Source organism: Sorex fumeus, unplaced genomic scaffold (assembly GCF_029834395.1).
Source record: "Sorex fumeus unplaced genomic scaffold, SorFum_2.1 ptg000094l, whole genome shotgun sequence".
Taxonomy (NCBI): domain Eukaryota; kingdom Metazoa; phylum Chordata; class Mammalia; order Eulipotyphla; family Soricidae; genus Sorex; species Sorex fumeus.
Window position 1 is genome coordinate 3,364,828 of NW_026606151.1, and position 13,011 is coordinate 3,377,838.

Genomic DNA, 13,011 nt, shown 5'->3' on the forward strand with positions numbered 1-13,011 from the left:
CTCTTTAAATCACAGGTCTTGTCCCCAACAATCAAGGATAATTAGGAATCATGCTTCTTTTTTTTTTAATGAAACAATTTTCTCTGACAAATACAATGCCAGATAATGCTTAAAGAAAAAGCCTTATTAAAATAAAACATTGATCGATTTTTAGCCAAACCATCTAATTCTTTGTCAAATCAGTGCCTAGGACTAATGAAAAGTAATACTGAATATCCTGAAGCAAAATCAGTGTGAGATGTTTATCACCTGCAAATTTCACTGGAGCTGGAATTGGAGAGAGATTACAGAGAGGTATGGTGCGCGCCTCTGCACACAGCTGATCTAGGTTTCATCCCCAGCTCCCCCGAGCCCCACCAGGAGTGATCCCTGAACACTGAGCCAGGAGTAAATCCTGAGCACCACAGGCTGTGGCCTATAAATAAACAAAACTTTGTTGGTGAATGTTGCCTGTATCTTCTTATAGTTAATATTTAAGTATTTAATGTTCAGTTTTATGTTCTCAATACCAAGAAAAATAATATTAAATGGAATATTTACCTTGGCGTTAATACAAAGAATTTCTTACCTGCCATGGCAGAAAGTGGCTTGTTGCTGACAAGTCTGGTCATGTATGCTTTCTGAGAACTGAAACCACAGTGGTTTGCAACAATTTGTTACTTTGGAAGAGGGATTCGGACTTCTTTAGGTTGATAAACAATGACGTCATATTTTTTCTTCTTTATCCCTGTTGCGAAGGATGTTTTTCAGAAACTCCAATTTTTCTATAAATGTTGATATGAATATTGATATTCCATCATAAGCAGCAGTTTTTATTCCATTATTTTTTCCATAATTCATTCCATTATTTTTATTCCATACACAAAAGGTAGTGGATTTGAGTGGAAGATTAAAAAATGTCTGAGCACTAAGGCCTCTTTCAACTTAGATAAACATATTTCCATGTAGCTTATTTTTCCTGTATTGGCTGCATCCCTCCTCATCTTCCAGCATTTTGTTCTTCATCTTCTCAGTAGCCATATTACATCAAGGGAATGATCTAGATTGGTCCTTATGAAAAAGAGGTAGTTCGAGTAGCCAAAAGAAAAAGTAGGTTGAAAACCTAGAGAAAGATTGGAGATGCAATTCCTTCTTTGTTCTATTTTCTGTGTGTGTGTGTGTTGTTCCCAGAATGATTGTTGATGGTTTTTTTAAGGCGGACACTTCTTTCACTTTCAGGGCTTATTCCTGGTTCTTCATCCAGGAATCATTGCTGGCGGGACCTCAGTAAACCAAATGTGATGCTAAACCCAGGTTGACCAGTCATGTGTAAAGCAAGCACCCTACCCACTGTATTATCACTCCAGCCCAGAATAATTCTTGTTTCTATCTTTAATCTTCCTATACATAGTCCCCTCTATAGACATACACCAACAATGGCTATTCTTCATCCATTCCTTTAAAAAATATTGTTGCAATAATCCAATAAGTAGAAAATTTTAACAAAAACTTTCATCTTCTACCTGTGTACTTAATTCTCTTCATCCATTCCTTTAAAAATGTTATTGTGATAATCCAGTAAGTAGAAAATTTGAACAAAGACTTTCATCTTCTACCTGTATACTTAATTCTGTTAAAAAATATTGGCCACTTCATGATCTAGAGACTCACAAATAAATGTCAGAAGAGATCATCAAGTTGTAGAGATGCCTCTGGACCCTGAAGTCACCATACAGTTAAAAATTTAACTCCAGTGCTCGCTTCGGCAGCACATATACTAAAATTGGAACGATACAGAGATTAGCATGGCCCCTGCGCAAGGATGACACGCAAATTCGTGAAGCGTTCCATATTTTTACCACAACACCCAAAAGGAGAGAGAGAACACAGGGGATTGCCCTGCCACAGAGACAGGGGGGATGGGGGGATGGGGGTGGGAGGGATATTATCCATGGTGGTGGAAAATGGGCACTGGTGGAGGGATGGGCACAAAAAATTGTAAATCTACAACTTTAAAAAAAAATAAAATACAATAAAGGGAAAAAAAAATTTAAAAAAAAAATTAACTCCAGCTGTATCATACCATTCAAAATTTTAGAATTCCTGGACTGTGAGGCTGCATTTGTGGCCACACGACGTTTCATACTCTATCTCTGATGTACCAGAAGTAGCACACCGCATTGGATGGGGTGTAAAATAGAAGACAACAGATCTCAATTTAAAAATATATTTAGAACACAAGTTTCAACCTATAACAACATGTTAGTAATCTCTTATAAAAAGAGCTTAATGGGATGGGATACAACAATTTTCACTTTCTTCTAAGGAAAAATTTTTGATCATTTTTGGTAGATTTATAACAAGCAATACAAAATAAATTATTTAGGGCTTACTATTGGGGACAGACTTGGGTGGTGACTGGGAAAATTCGAAATAATGGTGGTAGAAAGGTATAATTGTGATGGGATTAGTGTTGAAATATTGAATGTAGGGCTGGAGCGATAGCACAGCAGGTAAGGCGTTTGCCTTGCACGCAGCCAACATGGCCGACCGGAGTTTGATTCCTCCGCCCCTCTCGGAGAGCCCGGCAAGCTGCTGAGAGTATCTCGCCCACACGGCAAAGCCTGGCAAGTTACCCATGGCGTATTCGATATACCAAACACAGTAACAACAAAGTCTCACGATGGAGATGTTACTGGGCCCACTCAAGCAAATCAATGAACAATGGGAGTACAGTGACAGTGACAGTGATTGAATGTAATGAATTATTGTGAATAACTTTACAAAAATTAAAAATAATTGGCCACGAAATTTGACTTTCTATATTACCTTCTAAATTTTAGCAGTGACTAGAAGGGGGGAAACTGGATAAGAGAGTTCAGACTGAAATAACAAAGAAAGAAGGTAAGAGGGATAGCTTTTAAAAATGCTCCACTAAATGGGCACTGGTGGAGGGATGGGTATTCGATCATTGTATAACTGAAACCCAAGCACAAAAATTTGTAAGTCTACAACTATACCTCATGGTCACTAATAAAAATTAAAAAAAAAAGTCAAACTGCAAGAAAAAAAATGCTCCACTATACACACAAAAGTACTTGTATTATTTATAGTAGCACTGTAACACTGTCCTCCTGTTCATCGATTTGCTCGAGCATGCACCAGTAACGTCTCTATTGTGAGACTTGTTGTTACTGTTTTTGGCATATCGAATGCATCAGAGGTAGCTTGCCAGGTTCTGCCGTGCGGGTGAGATACTCTCGGTAACGTGCCGGGCTCACCGAGAGGGGTGGAGGAATCAAACCCAGGTCGGCCTCATGCAAGGCAAACACCCTACCCACTGTGCTATATAGTAACTACACTATAAAAAGCAAAAAGTAATTGGTAATTGAAATTGGTAATTGAAAAAAAGTAATTGAAATTTTTAATGATGTATATTAACACAATATAGAATGTCATCATTTTAATTATGTAAGCAACATAAAATTTGTAACTGAAACTTTAACAGAGGCCTTCAAAATCTTGGATGCTTTTTATACTTATCTCAGTTTGGACTGGCCACATTTCAAGCCCTGTCATTACATTTGACTACATTTGAACATGAAATGTAGTGAATCTGTATTGCAGCTTTAGAGGAAGAAGGAAGACTTAAGAGAAATTACTTTGAAAGACAATAGCAGTTATACAAATCAATGGGAGGAAATTCCTGAATTGAATTCAGACTCATCATCTTTCAAATATCCCACATTTTCCAGTGTTAAATGCTACCTCACAGTTTTGATTATTGTCTTTGGGCTAGATTTGGGTAGCAGGGGCTTGAGGATAAAGCACTGTGAGCTCCTGGCATTTTTGGTGCTTGGGCAGCCTGGTATTTTAATTATACTTAACTGTCAGCTATCTGCTTTCAGTTGACTTTTCCAATAAATTTCTACTGGGAAAAAGACATGCTTTCCAAATAAAACATCAGAGCCAGATCAACACTGGATAAAATTACTAAACAACTAAATCAACAAAGTTGAGAATCAAGATTTAGTTGCCATCATGATGCACAAAAAGTCTTTATGTGAAAGGAACAATGACAGCCTTGCCCATTAGCCTGTTGTGAAACACTCAGTTTGTACCACTGATGTGGCATTGCCAAATAGTTGGGAATAAACTACTCACTTGTCGTCTTTTTAATAAATGCTCAAAGATGTTGTACTTGGTTTCCCTTCACCATTTCTCTCAAAACTAACAAGGAAGAAAAGAAAGACCAGTAACAGAAATTTCACCATGATTTCTCTTCTTTTCCTTTCCTTTCCTTTCCTTTCCTTTCCTTTCCTTTCCTTTCCTTTCCTTTCCTTTCCTTTTCTTCTTTTTTCTTGATACTCACCTTAGACCACAATATAAGAGAACAGGAAAACAAGGGAGGTGGGGAAGGACAGCAATTCAGGGAAGTGAAAGGAGAGATACCTGAATGAAGGAGCCTAGGGTGGTGGGAGGAGGGGAGGGGCACAAGGGCACTAGTGAAAGGTGACATTGTTTTGAAAACCTGTTTGAAAAGTGGTTAGCTCCTGAGGGGAGACAGTTAAGGAAAAGAGGAATAAAAATCTAAACTGGAAAATGAGACATCCAGGCCTCTTCTGTTCACATACAGAACATGGCAACCAACGGCTACCCTCTTGCAGAAAATAAGGGTCTCCACTATGAAAAACTGAACCATGCTGGGAATAAAAAGAGTCAGAAAATAGCATTTGGGGATTCCCATAGGGAAAACCATCAACACTCAGATTTACACTCGGAGCCTCCAAGCAGCTTTTAGGATCACTCTTAAAAAATGAGTGTCCACACAGCAGCGAAGAAAAAAACCAGCTGGAGGGCCCCACACCTCCCGGAGAATTCTTCGGGCCCCAGCCAGAGCCGATATCACTGGGAGGTCCCAGATGGGGTAGGTGCTGTCTCCTCACCTTCCCCAGATGGAATCCTGGTGACCATGAGCTTCTATAAGCATGGCTCTGGCATGCGGGTACCAGGACTTTTTTCCAAACCATGCGGCTGCATTTGCAGCCACGCGGCATTTCCTGATATGCAAAGTGATCAATGGAAAGTAAATGATCTAGCATTTGTCCCTGAAAATCAGGCTTGAGTGGTGGTGGGAAAATCTGAGCAAAAGATAATGCCCAACCGAAAAATATCTGGACTGTGTATTTAAGTATGGTGCTGTGCCGTCCTGGGAGGGGAATGGTTTCTATCCCTCCGCCTGTCCTCTTTGCGGCAGCGGCAGCATGGTGGCTTGCATCTTTCAGAGCCTAATCAACAGCCAGGTATGAGACTGCATTGACGAGGCACATGGGGCTTCATGGGATGGGGGGTGGAATTGGCCCTGCTCCCTGCCATGACAATGCTCCGGTTTACCACCCTCAAATGCCTCCTCCAGCTTCTGACCTACCATGAACCCAGAGGCACACATACCAATCTTGGAACCCAGGGCCTTCTGGCAGTAATCCCTCTAGGTTTATTACTAAAATATCAGAAATCCAAATTTGCGTGGCTGCTATTGCAGCCATACAACATCATATGCTCTTCATAATCAGCAATAGAAAACAAATTATCTGATGATGTCTCCGTGGCAGGTCTGAATGTTGGGGAAAATTCCAAATAACAATGTTGGCCTTTTGTTGTAATATTGAATGTGATCAACGTAGATATCTATCTATCTATCTATCTATCTATCTATCTATCTATCTATCTATAGAGAGAGAGTAAAGTGGAAATCTGCCACACAGGCAGAAGGTGGGTGGGAGGGGGGTATACTGGGGTTCTTAGTGGTGGAAAATGTGCATTGATGAAGGGACGGGTGTTTGATCATTGTATGACTGACTGAGACTTGAACTGAAAGGCTTTGTGACTGTTCTCATGGTGATTCAATAAATAAAAAAAAAATGAGTGGCCTAAAATCAGCAAATACCAGAGGAAAACCTTAAATATGAAACAAGGGGAAGAATCTTCAACATATAAGAATGAGAGGGGTGGAGGGAGGAATTAGGGAAACTAAGCACTGAAGCACAAAATGATGGAATACTTCAGAGAGCTATTGTATCCATCAAAGAAAAACTGGGTGCTAAAGGAAGAAACAATCTAAGAGCAAGCAGGGCAATTGGAAATTACAAATATTGTAATAGAAATTCAGTAAAATGAAAAAAAGATAAATTAACATAAAGATAAAAAAGTCCTTCAGAGGGGCTGGAGCAATAGTCCAATGGGGAGGGCATTTGTCTTGCAAGCGGCCAACCCGGGTTCAATTTCCCAGCATCTCATGTGGTCCCCCGAGCACCGCCAAGAGTGATTCCTGAGTGCAGAGTCAGGAGTAACCCCCCAAAAAAGAAAAAATAAAAGTCCTTCAGAGCACAATGATCTTGGAGACTGTTATATCAGGAGAAAGAATCATTTATACATTTTACAAGATGACCATTAGTTCATGTGTGGGGAAAAGGGGATGGGGTAGCTGAGGAGTACTAATTCAGATTAATAGAACCTAAAGAGAATAAGATAACTAAGTGCAACAAAAAAATATGTATCTTCTAAGAAAACAAAAATAACAAAATGGTACTTAAGAATGATTGTTGCCATTTATGGTCATAATAATGATGCTATTATAGCATTTGGTAATGATTTTCTTTTTAGGAGCTGCAGGGTGAAATGTCATTGTTTATTATTTATATTCAAATAATTTTGTAAGATAGGTAGATAAGTACTTATAGCAAATATAGGAAAGTAAAGACAATTATTTAACATGAGTAATGGGTATCCTGATGTGCAGCATACTATTCTCTTGACTTCTGTTTATGTTGGAATTGTTTATTATACATAACTATAAAAAATAAAGCAGTTATGTTAAAATGTAGTTTATTACTGTGTCTAAGTTATTAGCATATTTTTACAAGTATTGAACTATAGCACTGTCCTCCCATTGTTCATCAATTTGTTTGAGCGTGCAGCAGTAACATCTCACAAGAAATTGTGAAACTCGTTGTTACTGTTTTGGGCATATCAAATATATCAGGGGTAGCTTGCCAGGCTTTGCCGTGTGGGCGAGATGCTCTCAGTAGCTTGCCGGGCTCTCCAAGAAGGACGAAGGAATCAAACTCGGGTTGGCCGCATGCAAGGCAAATGCCCTACCCGCTGTGCTATCGCCCCAGCCCACTACAAGTATTATTTACAAAAATTTATCCTGTTTTAGTGTTCACATAATTTTAATTTTATTTAGTTGTAATTCTTTTCCTTTAGGGGGCCACACTGGCTGTTCTCAAGGTTTACTTCTGGCTCTTTGCTCAGGGTCACTCCTTGCCATGCTTGGGGGAACCATACGGACCATATGGAGTGCTAAGGATTGAAACTGGGTTGGCTGCATGCAAGGCAAGCACACTACCCCCTGTACTATTGCTCTCGCCTCTATTTACGTTATTTTAAAGCTGCTTTTTGTTTGCTCTAATTTTTATTCTTTTTGTTATAGAGGGACCACTTTGAGTGACTGTTGAGGGGCCACCAGATTTTACCTGTGGCTGCTCAGGGGACTGGGTTTGAATTCAGGGCCTGATACATAGAAAGGGATATGTTCTAAAACTTGAGTTATCTCCCTGGCCCTTCCTTTTAAAATTCAATTAAAATTTTTTTACTTTATTTTATTTTTAAATTTAATTTAATTTTTATAAAGTTGTTCATAATAATTCGTTACACTTAATATTCAAACACAATTCCACCAACGCTGCACCTTCCCACCGCCATATTTCGAATGATTCCAACCCAAATCCCAAATGATGCCCCCTAAAGCAAAACCGAAACATTTCATTTTGTATTGCTTGTTACAGGCTGGAGCGATAGCACAGCGGATAGGGCATTTGCCTTGCATGTGGCCAACCTGGGTTTGATTCCTTTGTCCCTCTTGGAGAGCTGGGCAAGCTACCGCAAGTATCCTGCCCACACAGCAAAGCCTGGCAAGCTACCCGTGACGTATTCGATCTGCCAAAAACAGTAACAACAAGTCTCACAACGACGACATTACTGGTGCCTGCTCGAGCAAATTGATGAACAACAGGAGGACAGTGCTACAGTGCTATTGCTTGTTATGAATACTCCTCTAAAAATAGTCCAACAAATTTTCTTTAGAGGAAAGTGTGTGAAGATTGTTGTATTTCATCCTGGTGTCATTAAGCCTTTGTATAAGAGATAACTAACATGTTTGTTAAAGGTTGAGTCTTGTGTGCATATATATATGTATATATGCATATACATATATATATATATGCATATATATTTTCCTCCCATGAGATTGGCTGCCTTCTACTTTAAACCCCATCAAATGTTTTGTGCTACTCTTGGTACATCAGTGGTGTAGAGTATGAGAGTCTTAGGGACCATGAATGTGGCCACACACTCCAGGAACTCTAAAATTTAGAATACGATTATATAGTAGATTCACTCATGGGTGAGGCTTTTCAAAGCCTGTGGAGAGTGGCCATGAGCATGACAGTGATTAAGTTCTGGAACTTTTTGTTTGCCCGGGCGCTGTTGGGACCAAGAGGGGAATTCACCCACCCCCTTCCGAGTTGCCTTGGTTAAGACAGCCTGGTGTGGGGTCTGGAGGCATCTCTGCGGCATGTCATTCTTGTTTACATCATTTCATGTATTTTTGTAATGTCAAGGACAAGATATTGAACCCAGGACTCACACATGCTAGGCACTATGCTGAGTCATGTGCTTCTCCCGTCCCCCCAGCCCAAACATCTCATTTTCAGGTTAAAAAAAAAATAAGAGGGCAATTACTGATTTAGTGGTGGTCATGCTGGGACCAGATGCCGTGTCTTCTCAGCCCTGTTCAATTTTCTCACCTGATTTCTTTTCAAAGCCACTTAATACTTTCACCCTGAGATTGAGCATCTATTAATTTTTAGCATCAGAGACCTATATCTATTTGTAATACATAAAAAAAGAGAGAGCAGCCAAAATTACTAGCTAAATGTTTGTGTCAAGTGCTAGAATGATTCAAAATAAGACAAGAGCTTTCTGAAATTTATTTTCAACTTTCGTCACATGATTCACTGCTATCATGTGAATATTCAAAATCAAAGGGGATGAGTTTGAGAAATTTCTAGTAATTCCCGCCAGACCCAGCCTAGGGTGTGTGTGTGTGTGTGTGTGTGTGTGTGTGTGTGTGTGTGTGTGTGTGTGTGTATTAGATTAAACCAGGAACTAAATTCTAAGAGAAATTACTTAATGCAGCACCGAAGAACCAAGCAGTAGTGCATCCTCAGTTCCTGGAACTCAACTCTTCCTGGTTTATCAGATCTGTCTCCTTTCCCCGCCTTCAGCTGTTTTTGCTATCAGACCAGCTACACCCCATCTAAATGGAATTTAAAATGATCAACTGGATTCTTGCAGATAAGTACAGGTATAAACAAACCTCTACAGGGAGAGCTGTGTCAAGTGGTCCCGGCCTAGTCTGTCTCACCAAACATTGCCTATTGAATATGAGATTTGACCTTTCAAGCAAGTGAAAGTTTATTCAGAGTAAAGTTAGGAAAGACTTTACTAAGAGAGAGATCAGAGAAAGGGCACTACAGAGCAGTTGTTATTTAAAGGTTTTATTGGTTCTCTTCAGAACGGCAGTAGCTTGGACCACTACTCTATGACTATTGATGCTGTTTGTTTTTCTCTTAGTTAGGGTACCAGATGGAGTTGGAACGTTTTGAGATAGGATTTTGAGAAGTTTGTCTGATGTCTCAGTGGTGTGTAATGCAACTTTGTACAAATTTCACTGTAGCTAAGTCCTTTGGAAGCTAATGGCTGACAGATCTTGGAGGCTGTTGACATTTTCTTTGCCCACAAGGACTATTTACTGTTTCTTTGGCTGAAGGCTGTTTACCTTGACCTGCCAAGAATTGTAAACAATCTCACTGACTCTCTGAGGAGTTGTTTGCAAAGTGCACTAGGTTTTAAGGTAGCAGAGTGATGGAGTTTGTAAGGCAGTTTAAGATGAAGTATCCCCTGACAACTAAGGGAAAAAAATCAAGGAATCCTTTTTCAGAATCATCTAGATTATCTTCCCCCTTCTACTTCCTCACATGCCCTTGAATTAACCAATTTAGTTCTTCATCAAGATGTGAACAAACCAAATGAACAAGGTTATGGAGGCACTGTCTTTTTTCTTTGCGTTAAGAGAATGTTTTCCAGACTTTTCCCGCTGTCCCCTTTTTCATTGCTAAGGACTAGATGCAAGTGTTAGCTGAGAAATTTGGGTATTTTGAAAAAATAATTGATAATAAAATGTTAGTTTCAGGTGTACATCAACTTCTCATTTTAGATAGCAAAGTTTTGTTCAAATAATAGTTATTTGACAAACTGCTTCCTTTTTAATTCCCCTTTATAAAAATATTCTTTTCCAAGCGTCTTTGCCCATGTTGGGTACTTCCTATACTTTGTGAAATGATCACCATGCTGTATCTATTTCCGAGCTTAGTATTTCACAAATTTAAAATACTGTGGAGGTGGTTTGTTAGTGATTCTCAAAACTAAGTATTAAAATACAGTAATAATATCAGCCAAATATGATTCATTTAGAGCCAAAGTTTCCTCAAGTTCTCTTTGCCCTCCACTCATATTTTAAGCAGTAGTTTGTGCCTCAAAACTGCCAGTAGTAGGGCTAGAGTGATAGAACAGTAGGTAAGATGCTTGCCTTGTGCAGAGATCCAATGTGGGTTCGATCCCCAGCATCCTATTTGGTCCCTTGAGGGGGACCTGACTATATGGTACACTGTCAGGCGTAGTTCCTGAGTGTAGAACCAGGAGTAACCCCTGAGCATGGTCAGAAGTAAACCCAACCCCCCAAAACCAACAACAACCAAAAAAATTAAACAAAAACAAAACAAAACAAAAAAAAGCCACCCAAAAAACAAAACAAAAAGCCCAATACCTAGCTAGCCTAGAAATGTGGTGTACATTAATTTTGTTTACTTTCCTTCTTATTAAGAGAAAAGTTAGAGCTTAGCTGTCACATACATAAACTAATGGACATACATGGAAACATGAAAAGTACTCTCCAAATCACAAATCATAGCACATAACACAAACATCATAGACCCAACAGGCCTCTCCCAAAGGCATGGAGTATTGGGTGTGTCCTTATGGTTTAGAACTCAAGCTTTCCTAGCTAAGGAACACATGGGTCTCTAAAATTGCTGGTCTATGCTTTGTTCTGATCTCCAGCCAATGACTCAGCTTGTCCTGCAAGTTAAATCATATTTGAATATGATCGTTTAACCGCAGATTCTAAGCTAGTTTTAACCTTCCCAAGTTCTCACAGAATTGTAAACTAGGGGCTGGAGTGATAGCACAGCGGGGAGGGCGTTTGCCATGCATGCAGCCGACCTGAGTTCGAATTCCAGCATCCCATATGGTCCCCTGAGTACCGCCAGGAGTAATTCCTGAGTGCAGAGCCAGGAGTAACCCCTGAAACATCACCAGGTGTGACCCAAAAAGCAAAACAAACAAAGTGGTAAACTGTTTTCTAAATTAGAATTTCCCTTTCTTAGTATTTTTTTTTCCCCAAGGAATGACAGGAACAAGAGTGGTTCCACTTAGACTGATGGATCCTTCACAGATCCAGTCAGAAGTCCACAAGTATTGCTCAGTTTCTGTACCTCCTTTAGGCATTTTCGCATTAAGAACATCTCTTGGCTGCTCCTGGACTGGCTTGCCCAGCCTCCTACCAGCTGCTTTTGCAGGGCACCCGGGGCTGCTGAAGCTATTGTGTAGATACTGCCCATATCCTCTCTTCTTTCGCAGGGATGGCTAACAGGGGCCCAAGCTACAGCTTAAAGGAGAGAGGTGCAAGAGAAGATCTAGCATAAGGATGATGTGGACCTGGAGAAAAAATTGGTGGATCATCCTGCAGTGGGATGGACACGTAATGAGATTTGGAGACGACCGCTGGACTAGAGCTGTTACCGACTGGATTCCACGGGACGTCAAAAGACCACGTGGCCGCCCACCTACCAGATGGTCAGACTTCTTCATCAAGATCCTGAACGATCGGTTTGAGGCTCTTCGTGTTCCTAGAACGAACAGACGCCATTGGGCCACACTAGCACGTGATAGGGACAAATGGAGACGTTACTGGCGCCCGCTCGAGCAAATCGACGATTAATGGGAAGTCAAGTGATCAAGTGATCCTGCAGTGCTCTGAGGACAGAGATCACCACCCACTCCAGCAGGAGTCATTTTCAGAAATGCTTAATAGATGGCGTGGTCATGTGTAAGCTAATAAACAGTTTACATCCACCAGGGCAAGAGCCCGTTCCCAAGATCTCAAGTCAAATATGGCTTTTAAGCAGATGGAGCAGATCTCCCAATTGCTAAAAACTGCAGAGCTTTATGGCATCAGGACCACAGACATTTCTCAGATGGTGAATCTACAGGAAGGGAGAGACATGACATGCAGAGCACCCTGATGGTGCTAGGCTGCGACAGAGGAGAGCTGACCTAGTTTCACAGGAAAACCTGATGGAATTGGAGGGGATTTTCAAAGTCGCAGCGTTGCTAGGGCCAAAATGTCATGGGCCTGCAAATGAGCCGCAGCAAGGGAGTCTCCCAGGCAGGCACGACCAGATTCGAAATGCCCCAGGCATGTAAGATGCCGCCTCCTGCACCTCTGTCCCCCTCTATTCCTACTAGAGAGGGTGAATGTTCTGTACCACAGCCTCTCTGATAAAGAAATAATAGTCACTTTCTGACCTTTCTCAAAGTCTCCTATCCCTGGTTTTTGCAGCGGTAGGGCGTTTGCCTTGCACACAGCCAACATGGCCGACCCGAGTTCGACTCCTCCGCCCCTCTCGGAGAGCCCGGCAAGCTACCGAGAGTATCTCGCCCGCACCGCAGAGCCAGGCAAGCTCCCTGTGACGCATTCGATATGCCAGACACAGGCCCGCTGGAGCAAATCGACAGTAACAACAAAGTCTCCAATGGAGACGTTACTGGGCCCCCTCGAGCAAATCGATG

General features: G+C 40.9%; 1 protein-coding gene, 1 non-coding gene and 1 pseudogene across 2 annotated transcripts in view; 2 read left to right on the top strand and 1 right to left on the bottom strand.

Annotated features, from left to right (window-relative positions):
- The window catches only part of PXT1 (peroxisomal testis enriched protein 1), a 28,645-nt gene extending 16,978 nt beyond the window's left edge, over positions 1 to 11,667 (bottom strand). The window contains 4 exon segments of the mRNA XM_056132129.1: positions 569 to 633; positions 635 to 677; positions 680 to 727; positions 11,655 to 11,667. Coding sequence (XP_055988104.1) covers positions 569 to 633; positions 635 to 677; positions 680 to 727; positions 11,655 to 11,667 — 169 coding nt within the window.
- On the top strand, positions 1,733 to 1,836 carry LOC130040524 (U6 spliceosomal RNA). Its single transcript, XR_008795008.1, has one exon. It is a non-coding gene; the product is annotated as a U6 spliceosomal RNA (small nuclear RNA).
- A 134-nt stretch (positions 11,668 to 11,801) lies between the features above and the next one.
- Positions 11,802 to 12,746, top strand: LOC130040110 (transgelin-3-like; annotated as a pseudogene).
- Positions 12,747 to 13,011: the final 265 nt, after the last annotated feature.